This window comes from Eumetopias jubatus, unplaced genomic scaffold (genome assembly GCF_037043125.1).
Source record: "Eumetopias jubatus isolate StellerSeaLion01/CBP00866 unplaced genomic scaffold, mEumJub1_p1.0 scaffold_9, whole genome shotgun sequence".
Classification (NCBI taxonomy): Eukaryota; Metazoa; Chordata; class Mammalia; order Carnivora; family Otariidae; genus Eumetopias; species Eumetopias jubatus.
In genome coordinates, this window is record NW_028274815.1 from 78108410 (window position 1) to 78122219 (window position 13810).

General features: G+C 53.6%; 1 protein-coding gene across 9 annotated transcripts in view; it reads left to right on the forward strand.

The window, feature by feature from the left end:
• INPP4A (inositol polyphosphate-4-phosphatase type I A) overlaps nt 1-13810 on the forward strand; it is a 131846-nt gene that overhangs the window by 110478 nt on the left and 7558 nt on the right. For all 9 annotated transcript variants that reach the window (XM_028104002.2, XM_088026558.1, XM_028104003.2 and 6 more), the window contains 3 exons: nt 1961-2058; nt 5726-5838; nt 7871-8025. In XM_028104002.2, the coding sequence (XP_027959803.1) occupies nt 1961-2058; nt 5726-5838; nt 7871-8025 (366 nt within the window). The remainder of the gene's footprint in view (nt 1-1960; nt 2059-5725; nt 5839-7870; nt 8026-13810) is intronic.

Genomic DNA, 13810 nt, shown 5'->3' on the forward strand with positions numbered 1-13810 from the left:
ATTTAGTCAGTTGAGGTGGAGGAAAGACCTGGCATCTCAGGTCAATGAGCGTGAGCAAAGGCAGATGGGGAGAAACCGTGTGGGGGCTGGAGGCCAAGGCCCCAGGCTGGGATGGGCAGTGGTGAGGTTAGAGAGGCCTGTATGCCAGGCGGGAGCCTTGCCTTGATTTTCCAAAGGCCCATGCCTTGTAAACTCCCTCCAGGTTCCCCTGCCAGGCAACAGGGAGGAGTCACATGTGCCCATGTGTGCAAGTGTGTGTGTGTGTGTGTGTGTGTGCAAGCGTGTCTGTGTGCGTGTGCATGCGTGTTGGAGAGGAGGAGGGGTTGGACATGTGTAATGACCTTCCACTAGTAAATGAAAATCTTTCCTGTTTTGTCATTATATTCATGTGGCATATGCATTTTAGAATAAAAAGCTATTTAAAAGTGCTTGCTATGCAGGGAATTTGGTCTCTAGGATGATGTGCTATCTTCCTTTTGGGCCTTTGGAACCCAATGGTCACTATCCATTGATCCCTAAGTATTGGGTCACCCCCACTGAGCAATGTGGGGGTGTGGCTGGTGGGAGACATCGAAGAAGTTTGAGTAGAGCAGGACACAATCACATCTACATATTAAGTGGATCACTTGCTGCTCACGTGCTGGAATTTATATGAGGGGGACAGGTATATAGAGGAGGTTGTTGGAAAGGGTCCAGACCGGAGGCGATGAGCTGGATCAGGCAGAGGGTAGTACAGATGGAGAAGGGACAGACTGAAGGACTGTTTCAGTAGTGAAATGGAAGCTTTGGTCTTCAGCTGGGCAGGGTGTGAGAGAGACAGTGAAGAGAATAACAGACCTAGGCTTCCAGGTCGGTAGTGACTGAGTGTTGCCACCACCCCCTGAGCCCAGGAACCAGGAGAAGGGTCATGCTCAGGGGCAGATGGAGGCTGGCTTAAGCTGGGGCCACCAGCCCAGGAAGCAGAGACCTCTAGGGTGTGAGCAGAACTGGAGGAGCCCACTTCATGGAGAGGAGGCAGCATCAGGAGGCCGGCAGGGAGTTGTCCCAGTGAGGACGGTACTGCTCGCTGTGTCTGGCAGCTGCTGTTCCTGATGACTGCAAGAGCAGTTTCTGGAAAGGGCTGAGGCAAGGCCACATCCCAGCGAGCAGAGGGGCAGGTGGAGGAGGGTGAGACAGTGGGGATGGGGAAGACATGGCGAGTGCCAGGTCTTTGCTCATTCATCCGCTTTTGGGACACTGTCCCCTCAGCTCATAAACGAGCCCAGCTCACTGTGTCCTGGGGCAGTCCCCAAGGGAGCAGGTGCCTAGGGGAAAAGCCCTTGCAGGCATCAGGGTGGATGGGACTGTGATGGACCCGCAGGAGGGAGTCCTGCCCGCTGAAGGGTGACCTGGGACCATGAAGAGGCTGATGTGCATGGAGGTCACTCAGCAGGGCAGTGGTGGAGCTGGATTGGGCATCCGGGCCTAAAGACCGCCTTGCATGACCACCTCTGGCATGTCCTGGCTACCTGGGAGGTGTGCACAGGTTGAGCCTGCATGGAGAGAAGTGTGCTAGGGCCTCACATACGGCCCAGGAGGAGCAACCAGTCAGGTGTGGTTATCCAGCAGGCAGAGTGACTTCCGCTTCGGGTACAGGACTGGGTCCTTACTCCCCAGCCAGAGCCCCAGTGCTGTCCCCTTTTGTAAGCACCTCTGGGATGGAGGACACAGGGCCTCCCCGCGAGCGTCTGTGAGAGGGGTTTGTATGCATGCCACACGAGGGTCTGGGACAGATAGAGTTCCGGTCATCTTTGAGGCACATCTGTAACAAATGTGCATGGTTCCCGCTAATGAAATGTATTTAAACAAGTCACTGACAAGGTAGAGATGGCCTCATGCTTGGCAGGAGGAAAGCAGCTTACCGGTTAGCTGTGGGCTAACCCTTGAGAGAACTCATGGTGTCCCCGTCTGACCTCCGAAGGTTTGGCGATACATCTTTACAAGAAGTTATCAACGTGGAAAGTTTGGTGCGGTTAAACTCCTACTTTGAGCAGTTTAAGGAAGTTTTGCCCGAGGACTGTAAGTACTTCTTCACTCACGGTAGGTTTCTTTTTCAGCTGTCGTCTGTCCTGTGTCACTTTGGGTGTTGGAGCCTTTCCTGCCGCTCAGGCTGTCTGCTCACCCAGCATCCGGATGCTGCCTCCACACTCACAATTCCCCCTTTGCTTCCCTGTCCCCGCCCCTGGCAGCCTGTTCACCTACTCAGACTCTGCCTGGCTTGAGTCCCCCCCCCCCCCCACCTCCCCGCGGAGAAGCTTCCCCCCAGGCTGTGGCCCTTGCTGATTCTTCTCTGGCTGGTTGTCTTGTCCCCTGGATACTGCGGGGCTTTCTCACAAGCTGTCCTGGCCATTGGTGTTCACTGATACCAGTGGTATATGTTGTGTGCCTGCTGGTAGGACAGGTGGGGTCACAGAGGCAGGGCCCCCACTCGGCGCTGCGCTGGGGTGAGCTCCCCGTGCACCTCCCCCTGTGGCACGTAGAGTAAGATGCTGGGCAGACACTTAGTGCTGGGTGCGGGGGACCCGGGGGGCCCCTGTGCAGGTGTCCCCAGAGGTAGGGGTGAGTGACGGCAGCTGTCAGTCTGCTAAAAGCCTTCTTTGTGCCCCTGGGCTCACCACACTGTCTGTGCATGGGAAATTCTCTCCGGATTTCATACTTACTGAGCACCTGCCCTGTGTAAAGCACCACGGGACCCAGCGACGAATGAGACTAGACCCTGGTTAGGAATGGGCTCTGCCTCTCTGCTGGCGCTGCCCCGAGCGAAGGAGGCAGACTCGGTCGCTGGGTAACACCAGTGTCCTTTAAGGGAGATTCCTGAGGAGGAAGATGGGAAAAGGCTTCATTCGCATTCCTGGGTCACTGCTGTGCCTGGCGCTGTGCCGTGCTCCGTGCACGTCCCCACACTGACTGCCAAACGACAATGCCACAACACAGGGCGTCGGTACTGGTTGCATGGAAGGCTTGGCCTGGCTCTGAGGCTTGGCACTTAGACCGTCGGCCAAGGGGTCCTATTAGGAGATGCTGTGTTGCAAGGGACCTCGGGCCAGGCGGGGGAGTTGGTGTTAGTTTAGTCCTCTCAGGGAAGCGGTGGGGGAAAACCTTCAGGGATTCATCTGGAATCAGCAAAAGTGTGCTGATTGGCTTGGAGGAGGGGTGCAGGCCACTGTGCACAGTCTTGTCCCTCCGACTTTGACCTGGGGGTGTGGTAGGCGGAGAGGAGAGGCACAAGTGGGAGTCGCTGTGTGAGTGCGCTCCCTTGCGGCGGCGCGAGATGGTGCTGGGGAAGAGAGAGCTGTGGGCACGTGGTGGAGAGACAGAGGGCCTGCGCTGGCCGTGGCTACACGAGCTGGCGGCCTGCGGATGCACAGAGGGGGCAGGGCTGGGGCGTAAGGAGAGCAGCCCAGGCACCAGCGGCCTTGTGATATGGGACACAGGCCACAGGTGAGGCCAGGTGGGGCACGCCTGTCGCCACCCTGGTCAGCGACACGGGTGACATGGGGCTGTCTCGCGGCTGAGGTCACTGTGTGCAAGAGGAAGGGGCTGAGGACAGGCCTCTGGGGAAAGGTCCCGCGTGGAGGTGGCTTGAGAAGAAAAGGTTCAGCGGACAGGTGGGAGCGAGTCCTTGCAGGCAGGAGAGCAGCAGTACTACCTGGGTGCTGGGCGGGGGGTGGGGGGTGAGGGAAGGAGTCCCTGGTGGCTTCTGAGGCACAGTCAGTGCGGCGAGGGCTGCAGCCAGGGCAAGTAAGTGACAAAATGGCACTGCCTCGATGGGTCACTCTGCCCTGGAGATCGGCAGAGATGTGAGATGGGCCACGGGGGAAGGAGCTAGAGAAACACGGCGGTGAGATGCAGGAGCAGCTGAGGACTACACATCGGGGGCTGCTGTGGACAGGGGGACATATAGGGTGCTCACGGCAGGTGGCCCCGGTCTCCCCAGGGAACTGCAAAGGTGCCAGCCCTGACCACACACTGGAATTCACTGGGGAGCCCAGACAGTCCTGATGCCTGGGCCCCACCCCAGAGTGGTGGGCCTCAGGAGTTCCAGAAACTCCCCAGGTGGCCAGGGTTGAAAAACCATAAGTGAGAGGATACCCTGACACTTTAGCTGCAGGTCGCCAGTATCCGGGCTCTCAGGAGGAACCCCCAGGTATTGAGGTGTCCTCACGTGCTTCAGCAGTGATCATAGTTGAAAGTGACAGATTTACCAAATCCTTGCACGTGCCAGGCTGTCTACACACTTGACACTTGACACCGAGGCAGGAGGGCGAGTCTCCCAAGGAGGGAGCCCAGGCTGGCTGCCGCCAGCAACCCCCTTCCAAGTGCTGCAGGGGTTGGAGACAGTGGAGCATCCAAGCTTGGACTGGAGGGACAGGGTCTTCTGCAGGTCTGGGCCCCTGGCCCAGGCACCACAAAGGGGAGCAGGGAGGAGGGATGGAGGCCATGTGGAGGACAGATGAGTGGGCACAGTGAGCCATGTGGTCAGGAAGTGGGAGTTCTGTGCTCAGCGTCTTGGAGGGCAGCCTGTTTCCAGTGATGTGAGACTCCAGGAGATGTATCCTGGTGATGAAGGCCACAGAAGGGTGCAGCCTACAGGACAAAAGCAGGCCAGGCGTGGGCCTCTCCAGGGTGGACCAGTAGCACTGGACCATGACCCAGGAAGCTGGGGGAGCAGCAGCCCATTGCATCTTCAGCCCCAGGAGAATCGGGGCTCTGTGAGGCCAAGGAAATGGAGCGCACCCAGTGAATACCCCCTAAGTTTGCTCGGTTCATCAGTGGGCAGGTGTGCACTGACTGGGGCTGCAGGGGAGGCAAGGGAGAAGCTGCAGCCAATCTGGAGAAGTAACGTGCTGTGTCTCCACTAGGAGACAAGCTTGCCTCCTCTGGGATCCCACAGCCTCCATCACAGACTGAGCCCCTCAATGAGCGGGAGCATCCTTTCCACGTCTGTTTCTGCCCCAGTCCCCTGATCAGCATGGTGCCGGGCACATACCAGGTGCATGTGATAATTAGCGTAAGAGCCTGGGTACACGAAGGTGAGCTTGTGTGGTGGAAACTCTGTGTGCAGCTGGATCCCAGAATTCCATGTGTTTGATTTTAATCTGGGGGCTCAGGCACCATAGCTGTTTTTCTTAGACATGACCTTGAGGCGCTTCTCTTTTTCTCTGATGATCTTGGGATTTGAAAATCCCAGGTTTCTTAGGTGGGGTGATCAGACTGATCTTCCAGTTCAAGAGGTCCTGGAAGGGCTGGAGACGGTCACAGTGGCAGAGGGAGGCTGTCAGAGTGGGTCACTCCAGATCCATGGGAGGAGGCCCTACTGCCCACATCCCCCAGGGGTGGCCAAGCCTACTCAGTGGTCAGTACTCATCGCCCTAAGCATCGTCCTCCCTGCGGAGGCTCTGAAGACCAGATGGATCTTCCTAACTCCCTCCTGCCCTCGGTGACCCTGCATCTGTGCTCCAGCCCCTCAGAAGAGCTGAAAGAAGATGAGCGTTTGCCGTTGGCAGGTGGGACTGAAGTGGCAGTGAAAGTGATTTAAGTGCTCCCCGTGTTGTGGTAGTCAGGGCCAGTCCCTAAGCACACCTCCTTTCTTGCATAAGTCACCCTAAGCTTCCAGCTTTCCAGGCTCCATGGGCCATGGGTCTGGGTGCCCCACCAGCTCTCACGGACTCCCCCTGTCTTGCAGGCCTACCTCGATCTCGGAGCCAGACATGCCTGCCGGAGCTGCTGCGTTTTCTGGGCCAGAATGTGCACGCCAGGAAGAATAAGAACGTCGACATTCTCTGGCAAGCTGCTGAGGTAGTACCTTCATTATACTGAGGAAAAGAATGATACTGTTGCACTTGCTGCCAATAATAATAATTATGATAATAAATCAGAATCTCAGGAGTGGAGAGAGCAAATTTCTCCATATGGACACAAAAAGAAAGTCACTGAATACATCCAGAACTCTGGAGGATACTGAAGGGTGCCTCTGAGTTCATTACTTTAGGGCTGCCTGAATTCCAGTAAGCTTGACACAGACTCTATCCACTGGGGCATTTATTTAATAAGCAGGCTGATGACAGTTGTCACCTCCAGAAGCCTGGGCAATCGATACCAGCTATAGCGCACTGCCTACTGCATCTTTTAATAGCTTCAGAGGTAGACCATGGTGACCTTTGCAGTCTCTTTATATGGTAGTTTTTGTACATTGCAGTTCAGATCTCCTCTTTTCCCAAGTACTTCCAGTATTTTCTCATAAATGTTCTTGTGGCGTTCCATAGCTAGCCCTTCACTCACCCCTGTCGAGGGTGACCTTAACTGGTCTCCACGGCAGCACCGTGACTTGTCCAGAATGGGGACTAGCCCAGGTAGACTCAGGAGCACGAGTGATCCCCAGATGGCATTCCAGCTCCCGGCCTGGCCTGAGCACAGGGGAGGGATGGACGTCTGGCCCCTGCTCCGGGGGAGGAGTACACACTCACACCCAGTTACCCCCAGTTCACAGAGCCCAAGTAGCCGTTAGGAGGGCTGTCTCCCCCTCCCCCCTCATGGCTTTCCCGAGCTACTCATTCTAGAGCTTTCCTGTTCTCCTCCTCAGGAAAGTGTTCCTCTCCACCCCGGGTCTCTTCCCTGCAGCAGACAGCTGGTCGTGGTGCTTGTCCGCTGTTTGGGAGGCCCTGTGTTTGAGAGCCTGTCTTCATGGAGCCCTGTCTTTGCACGTCCCCTACCGTGGGCCTTTGTTGGTGGCTGTGGCCTACCTGGTACAGGTCCGTAGGCCCTTATCTGAAGCTCTTGTGGGTAGATGTTTTGGAATTCACAGGTTTCTGTATTTTAGAAAGGTGATTTGGTATACAGTTGGTGCACATATGTGTAATACAGTGACATCACCTATGTTTGATGTGGTACACACATACGATTGAACATACCCAGGGGATGGGGCAGTGCTCTGGAACCAGACTCATTAATATTGCCTTATTAAAAGGTATGAATGTTTATACAAAACGGGATAAATGAAGATTATAGTCTCCTATCAGCTCAGATCTGGTCAGACTGCCAAATGAAGTTGCCGTAAACTTAAAAGAAAAAATCTTTTGTTTTAGGGCTTTCTGCTCTTGGGGACTGTGTACCTAGAATTGTATCTAGTGGTACAAAGAAAATGCCCCCAAATGTCCTTCCTGTGGGGAGAGAAGGTGCCCTGGGGTAGCCTTTTCTCAGCCCAGAGGCTGCCCCACTGTGAGCTCCCCACTTGTGAAGAGGAGAGTGCACTGACCCCTGAGCCCTGCCTGGCCTTGAGTGAGATGGAGGACAGTGGAGGGTCCGCGGGGCCTGGTGGTCAGGAGGTGGGAAAGGGGGAAGCTCCTCAGAGCCATTCCCATCTGTGCAGGGGAGGAACAGAGTAGAGACAGTGGGTCTGTGCTATGCCTTCCAGAAAGACCTGGAATTGGCCAGGGGCGGGGCATCCTGGGAGCCGCTCTGACCTCCCGAGCCGGACTTTGCTGCTCTCCTCTGTCCAGGGCCTGCAGCACGGTCTGAACGTGAGGAGATGGCCTGGGTACAGTTTGGAAGGGGGCAGCTGGTACGGTCAGTGCACAGACGGTGATGCCCCAGAAAAGAAGGGGGCGCCTAAGCCTGGAAGGAACGGCCTGTTGGGGGGGGGGCACGAGGGATGGGGACAAAGGCAGTCCCACAGGCAGTGACATCGTTTCTGCTGCTGGCTCTGGCCGGACGTGGAGTCGGGGAGCAGAAGTGGCCCTGGGAGTTGGCATTGCCACATGCTGCCGCTGACCATCCGGAACCGGGGTCCTGTGGCATCTCCCTGTCAGCACATACTGTGTTCCTGTTGCAGATCTGCCGCCGCCTTAACGGGGTCCGGTTCACCAGCTGCAAGAGCGCCAAGGACCGCACGGCCATGTCAGTGACGCTGGAGCAGTGCCTGATCCTGCAGCACGAGCACGGCATGGCCCCGCAGGTGTTCACCCAGGCGCTGGAGTGCATGCGCAGGTGAGTCCCGCTGTCCAGGCCGCCCACCCTGCCTACCCCGGGCTCCGTGTAAACTGCAGATGAGCCGGTCCTGCCGGGGTGCCCCCGGCCCAGGTTCCTTGACTCCCGCCGGCATATGCTCTGGTTTGACTTTGGAAAATTCACTGACGTCTGCCAAGTCAAACTGTCGGTGGTCTCAAATTGAGACCGTGTTCCCTTTTAAGTCAGAGGGACAAGAGAGCTAGCAGTCTCTGTGAGCGGGTGCCCTTGGGGCAAGCTGAGGAGTCAGGACGTTGCCCAGGGAAGTCCAGTGTGGCCACGTGCGAGTCGTTGGGCACGTGGCTAGCCCTCAGCCCCCTGCCTTGCCGCGGGTGGGAACGAGGGCCAGAGCTTCCTCAGCAGTCACCTGCTGTTTCCACCATGCGTATTAGCTCCTTTCAAACTTGAGTGAAGAAAATGCGTCTGCAGGTTGCACTGGTTTGCTCTGCTTCTTCTCTAGCCGTCGACACAGTTTGCTTTTCTTAGCAAAGTGTCAAATGAGTGTCTTATCGTAACAGCAGCAGCCCCCCCACCTGTCCGTGTGCCGTGGCGACCTCACCCTAATGATGTTCTGGTTCTGAGGCAGCAGGCGTGTTTGCAGAATGAAACCCGGGACTAAAAACTGTCTACTGTTGATCGATGCCTTGTTTCAAGCACTGCTGGGGAGCACCTTACCTCACATACCAAAAGAAAGGATAAGAAACCTGGTTTTCCCGTCTCCTTCAATGTAGCCACCAATGCTGTCAAAGTCTCGTTTCCAACGGTCACTCCTACTGAATGTTCTGTATCATTTGTCCTCTCACCAAATTCTTTAAAGCGTTCAATTCTCTTATCCTTTCTGTATGTTTCTGCCGTTTGACCTTCTCATAATAGCCCACAAAAGTGATGCCTGAGCTCCTGCCTCTTGATAATAGCATTTGGTAGGAATGGAAGTGTGTTGTCCCTGTTTTGTCTTTTCCACATTCATCCAACCCCCCCTCCGTGACCTCGGGGCTTCTATTTATGCACGTATGGAAAGTTCACCACCCTCCCTGGGCTGAGCCTCAGGGAAGCCATGGAGACTCTCGAGACCCCTGCCCAGGCACCCTTAGTCAAGCCTGTCCTCACGGCCTGTCCTTCAGGCTCGGTGTTCCTGACGCCACGAGGGTGGCAGGGCCTGGGCTTCCAGACACGCACGTCTGCACCCTGTGAGCGGCGAGGTGCTGGGAGGGACCACCTTGGTGAGATGCAGGCCTCCGCTAGAGAAGAAACATGAGAAATGGAAGTGGGGGAGGATTCCTGTGGTTGTCGGAGCAAGGGTTAGGATCAGGTCCACTGAATAGACCGGGCCCTGCCCGAGTCAGGTGTACAGTGGATGTGTAGACAGCTATCCAGTCCTGGCTTCTGGAACAAATTCGATGAGAACAATGATTCATTTTGACTGCATCCGAGCACAGAGGTCTCGGGAGACTGGGGAGAATGGGGCTTCTTAGAAAGACACAGGGTGGCCGCATCTGCTGGCCTGTGGCCCGCCTTGGGGCTGTGTGGGCAGTACCCGCACGTACACAGATCAACTGCTATGGCTTTCAGCACACACCACTGGATCACCTAAGAAAGTAATATTCCTTGTAGCAAAATTTAACAATGTAGATAAGCCCCTCCACCAGCTGTTCTCACACCCCCACCTCCGAATCCTCCACATTCCTCCTGTTGACAAGCAGCCGTGCTCATGTTTGAAGCCTACTCTTGCAGATGTAGACACGTACATACAAGCGCACAGGCGTGACTGTGGTTAATACACACACGGGGTCGCCAGTCCCTGATTAATGCACAAAACACGTGTGCAAGCAAGTGCAGCTCTGCGTGCAGTTATGCCTGGTGTTTTAGCCTACTTTTTTCATTTAACGGTCTTGTGAGCATTTTTTTGGGTTACAGTTTTTTTTTTTTTAAGTTTTTATTTATTTGAGAGAGAGAATAGAGAGAGAGAGCATGAGAGGGGAGAGGGCCAGAGGGAGAAGCAGACTCCCTGCTGAGCAGGGAGCCCGATGCGGGACTCGATCCCGGGACTCCAGGATCATGACCTGAGCCGAAGGCAGTCGCTTAACCAACTGAGCCACCCAGGCGCCCTCGGGTTACAGTTTTGAGCACACTGTAATGATCCAGTTTGCTGCCATTGAATATCTAAGCCGAAGGTGGTTTTCAGCACCTCAGACCAGGGGTAGTGAATCCCCTTATTTATGCTCCTGGCCACATCTGCCGCACTGATCCCTTAGGTTAAAAATATACACCTCCCTAAGGTTTTTAATACAAATCGTCACACTCCCAGCCCCTGTCCTGAGCGCCTGCTCTGTCCACCCTCCGGGTGCTGTTGCGCCTGTTACGCATTGGAGCGCTTCCGAGTCTGTAAAGTCGGTGTTGCTTTCCTGTGTCACAGGTGAGGACCCCGCGGTCCTGAGTAGGGAAGGACCTTCCTCCCTGGGCCTCCCTCTGCCTCTCTAAACCTCCCCCCTCCACCTCCAATTATGGAAGCCTTTTTAAAGTGTCCTATTTAGGTTTTTCTGAATTTTCTAAAATCTCTGCACTAAACACGTAATCTTACTTACTAATCATGTCAGATATTATTACACAAGAACCAAGCTGGATCATGGCCCCCCTGCACCTGCCCCCGGGGACCCAGTAGCTCCAGCAGCCAGGGCTCTGTGCTCTCCGCCGCCTGTCTGCCTGCCCACGTTGCAGCCCAGGCCGTTACCGAGTGTGGTTGTTTTAAGGTGATTTTCTGGATTCTCCCCTGTGGGGAACACACGCTTCTGTCCATAGACAGCAAGCCTGAGGTGGATGGGTCACTAGCCAGGATTTCTGGCTGTAGCGTGGCCAGGACCTGTGGCGCAGCTGGGAGCCCTAAGGAGGCAGCAGAAAATACTGGGCCATGCCTTGAGTGGAGGAATGCAGTTTGGTTCTCTTGCTTTCTCGCTTGCATCTTACCAACTGGAAGAGTAGAGCATGCAGGCAAGGGTGCAGGGCGGAGAGAGGGGGGTGGGGTAAGGGGGCAAAGCTGACACTCGGGCTGTGTTTCTCCCGGAGGCCCAGGATGAGCAGTGGCCAGGGATGTGCTAGCAAATGTTTAACAACCAGCTCCCCGCCTCCACCACCACCAAAAAAAGCCCTGATCTATAGTGTTCGCCAGTTTCTGTAGCATAAATACTCCCACTGGGGCTTATTTCCAGCTACCGGTGTGACATCACAGAACACGGAGTTGTGAAGAGTTGTGTACGCTCGGCTCCTGCAAGCCTTTGGGGCCAGTGCCAGCTTACTGCTCGTGGTGCCTCTCTGTCCCCGATTCGGGGGCTGAAACACAGAGTGGGCCTTCCTAAGTAGCCACAGTGACAACCCCCCCCCCCCAGCCCCCAGAGACTGCCCTGGCTGGGAATGTGTCCCCAGTCTAAATGGCACATCCCGGCAGGACCACTCCAGGGCTTCCAAGTTCCTCTGGGAAAGCCCAGGAGAACTCTGCTTGAGCAAGGACCCCATGCTACTCATGTCTGGGTGGATCCTCAGAGGCCCTGTGTCGTGTCCCAGCATCTCTGCTTCTGTGTCACTGTTGCCACTTTGGTGGATGTTCGTAGAGGATGTGGCTCCAGAGCCATTGCACTTCAGTATATATTCTGGGGCACCAAAAGGGAAAACCCCCAAATTTCCGACGTGAGCTCGGTTGGATTCTGTGGTTGGGGATCACCCTGTAGAACAGTAACTTGAACGTTTGGGGACATGAGCAGCTCATGCTCTGCCACTGCTCAACCTGACAGCCAGGGCGAGTCTGGGGAGGGCTCTACCTCTGACTGAGACTTGAGGTAAATGGTCGTTGTTTGAATGGTTCATCAAGAGGCAGCTTTGGCAAAGTCTGTCGCTCCGCCCCCCGCTCAGGCATCTGTGAGAAGGTCAAACACCTACCCCCCCCAATGGTTCTTCATGTTCAGCTTGCTTCTTGAAACCCATGTCTTGGCAGCATGTGAGAGCATGGCGGGGCAGCATGGAGTTGTGCTTGGCCAGCCGAGAGAGCGCGAACATGGAAAACCATTTAGTCAACCTACATGTGTTTGTTTTCGGTAGACAACAGTATTTTTTTCTTATTTTCACTTCTCTTTCTCTCCTTTCTTCTTGTGACTGTGCTGGTTTTGATTTGGTATCCCTTCCACACCCTTTTCTGCACATCATCTTTTCTTTCTGTTGTGGCTCCATCCCATTTTTTGGTTTGTTTTAAATCTTACCGTTCGGTTCTCTTTTTTCCATACTTTTGATACATCCATTGCATGTGTTTTTCTCTCTCTCTCTCTCTCTCTTTTTTTATTCTTTATTTCCTTTGCCTTTTTCTTTTCCTTTCTCCCAAACTTTTTCCTTTTCACAGCATTGGAACACGGGAGGTAGTCACCCAGAAGAACTTGAGCGGCCTGGTGCCCATCCGAGACTTAAGACTAGATCCCAGCCTCCTCTGTTCCATCCCTTTGTTAGCCCTGAGCCCCAATTTACTGATTGTGTGGCTCTTCCTGAGCATAGCATACCTGGTGACCAAATTGCGTTGCAAATGAGTACCATTGCGAAAAATCAGTACTAAGTCACAAGAAAAACAAAAGTGCCAGAATATGTCCAGCCACCTGTGTACCTAACTGGACAGAAGGAATGTGTCAGAGCGTGGTCTGCCAAGAAATATTTCATGCCTTACAGTTTGACGTTCTGTTGTTCTGAACTGTAAATACCTGCCAAATTATTTCACCGAGAGGACTCGTGCGTTTAAATTCCATCGAGTTTTCAGTGCTTGTAACATGTTCTTACAGTGCCCTGTCGCTGCGTTGTTTAGCTGGCCTGGAGTTGTTACCAAATCTCTCACCTTCTGATGTAAAACTATTTATTACCTGTATATCTCCTGTGCTCTGTTTCCGAGAGAAGGGGATTCTGTCTGAAGAGAATTTGTATATTTGATACTATTCTTTCATGTACTGCTAACCTTTCCTTTCCTTTTGAAGAGAAGCAAAAAGGATAGATAGATGCTTAATAACCGGCTCATCTAGATCAGCCTATTTAATAGGACATGTACTTTCTGCTTTCATTTCAAAGCGTAGTCCCTGAACTCAGAGTAGCAAACACTTTGCAGAATCATAACATTCCTCGCTTGTGTTTTTGATTTCCAGTTTGAGACGACACAAAGCTGTGACCGCAGTTGCCCATTGTACCAAGGCAGGCACATTAAAATAACATACTGCATGTGACTTTTGATTTACTCTTTGAAATCTTTAAGGATCACTAAACTGGTTACAGGAATTAGTGCATATAGGAACAAAAGGCTGTTAAATACATTTATTTTTCATGAAGCAGTATTTTTCATTTTAAAAAATCAAATGTGGTTAATAATGATAATTTTGAAAATCAAAAAAAAAAAAGATCCCAAAACGGAGGCCTAACCTTTGGGCACTTGTGGCAGATGGAACTGTGAGAGAGAAGGCGTTGCTTGGGTTTGTGCTATTAGCACTCTTCATGTAACATGGAAATGCCCAGAAAACGAGGTGGTTCATAACCTTAACTTTCACATTTGGCAGAAGAGTAATTGAATGTCTGTAAAGGTAACAGAATAAATTAGGGGGAAATTCCATGGACTTTGTATAAGAAATACTCAGTGGCTTCTCTGTTTTCCAGCCCAAACTATGCCATACTTCTGTTTTTGACCACCAGCTGGTTCCCCGTACACTGGATTTTATGAAAGTGGATTTCTTTTTACCAGTCTAGAAAAATCGGAGTG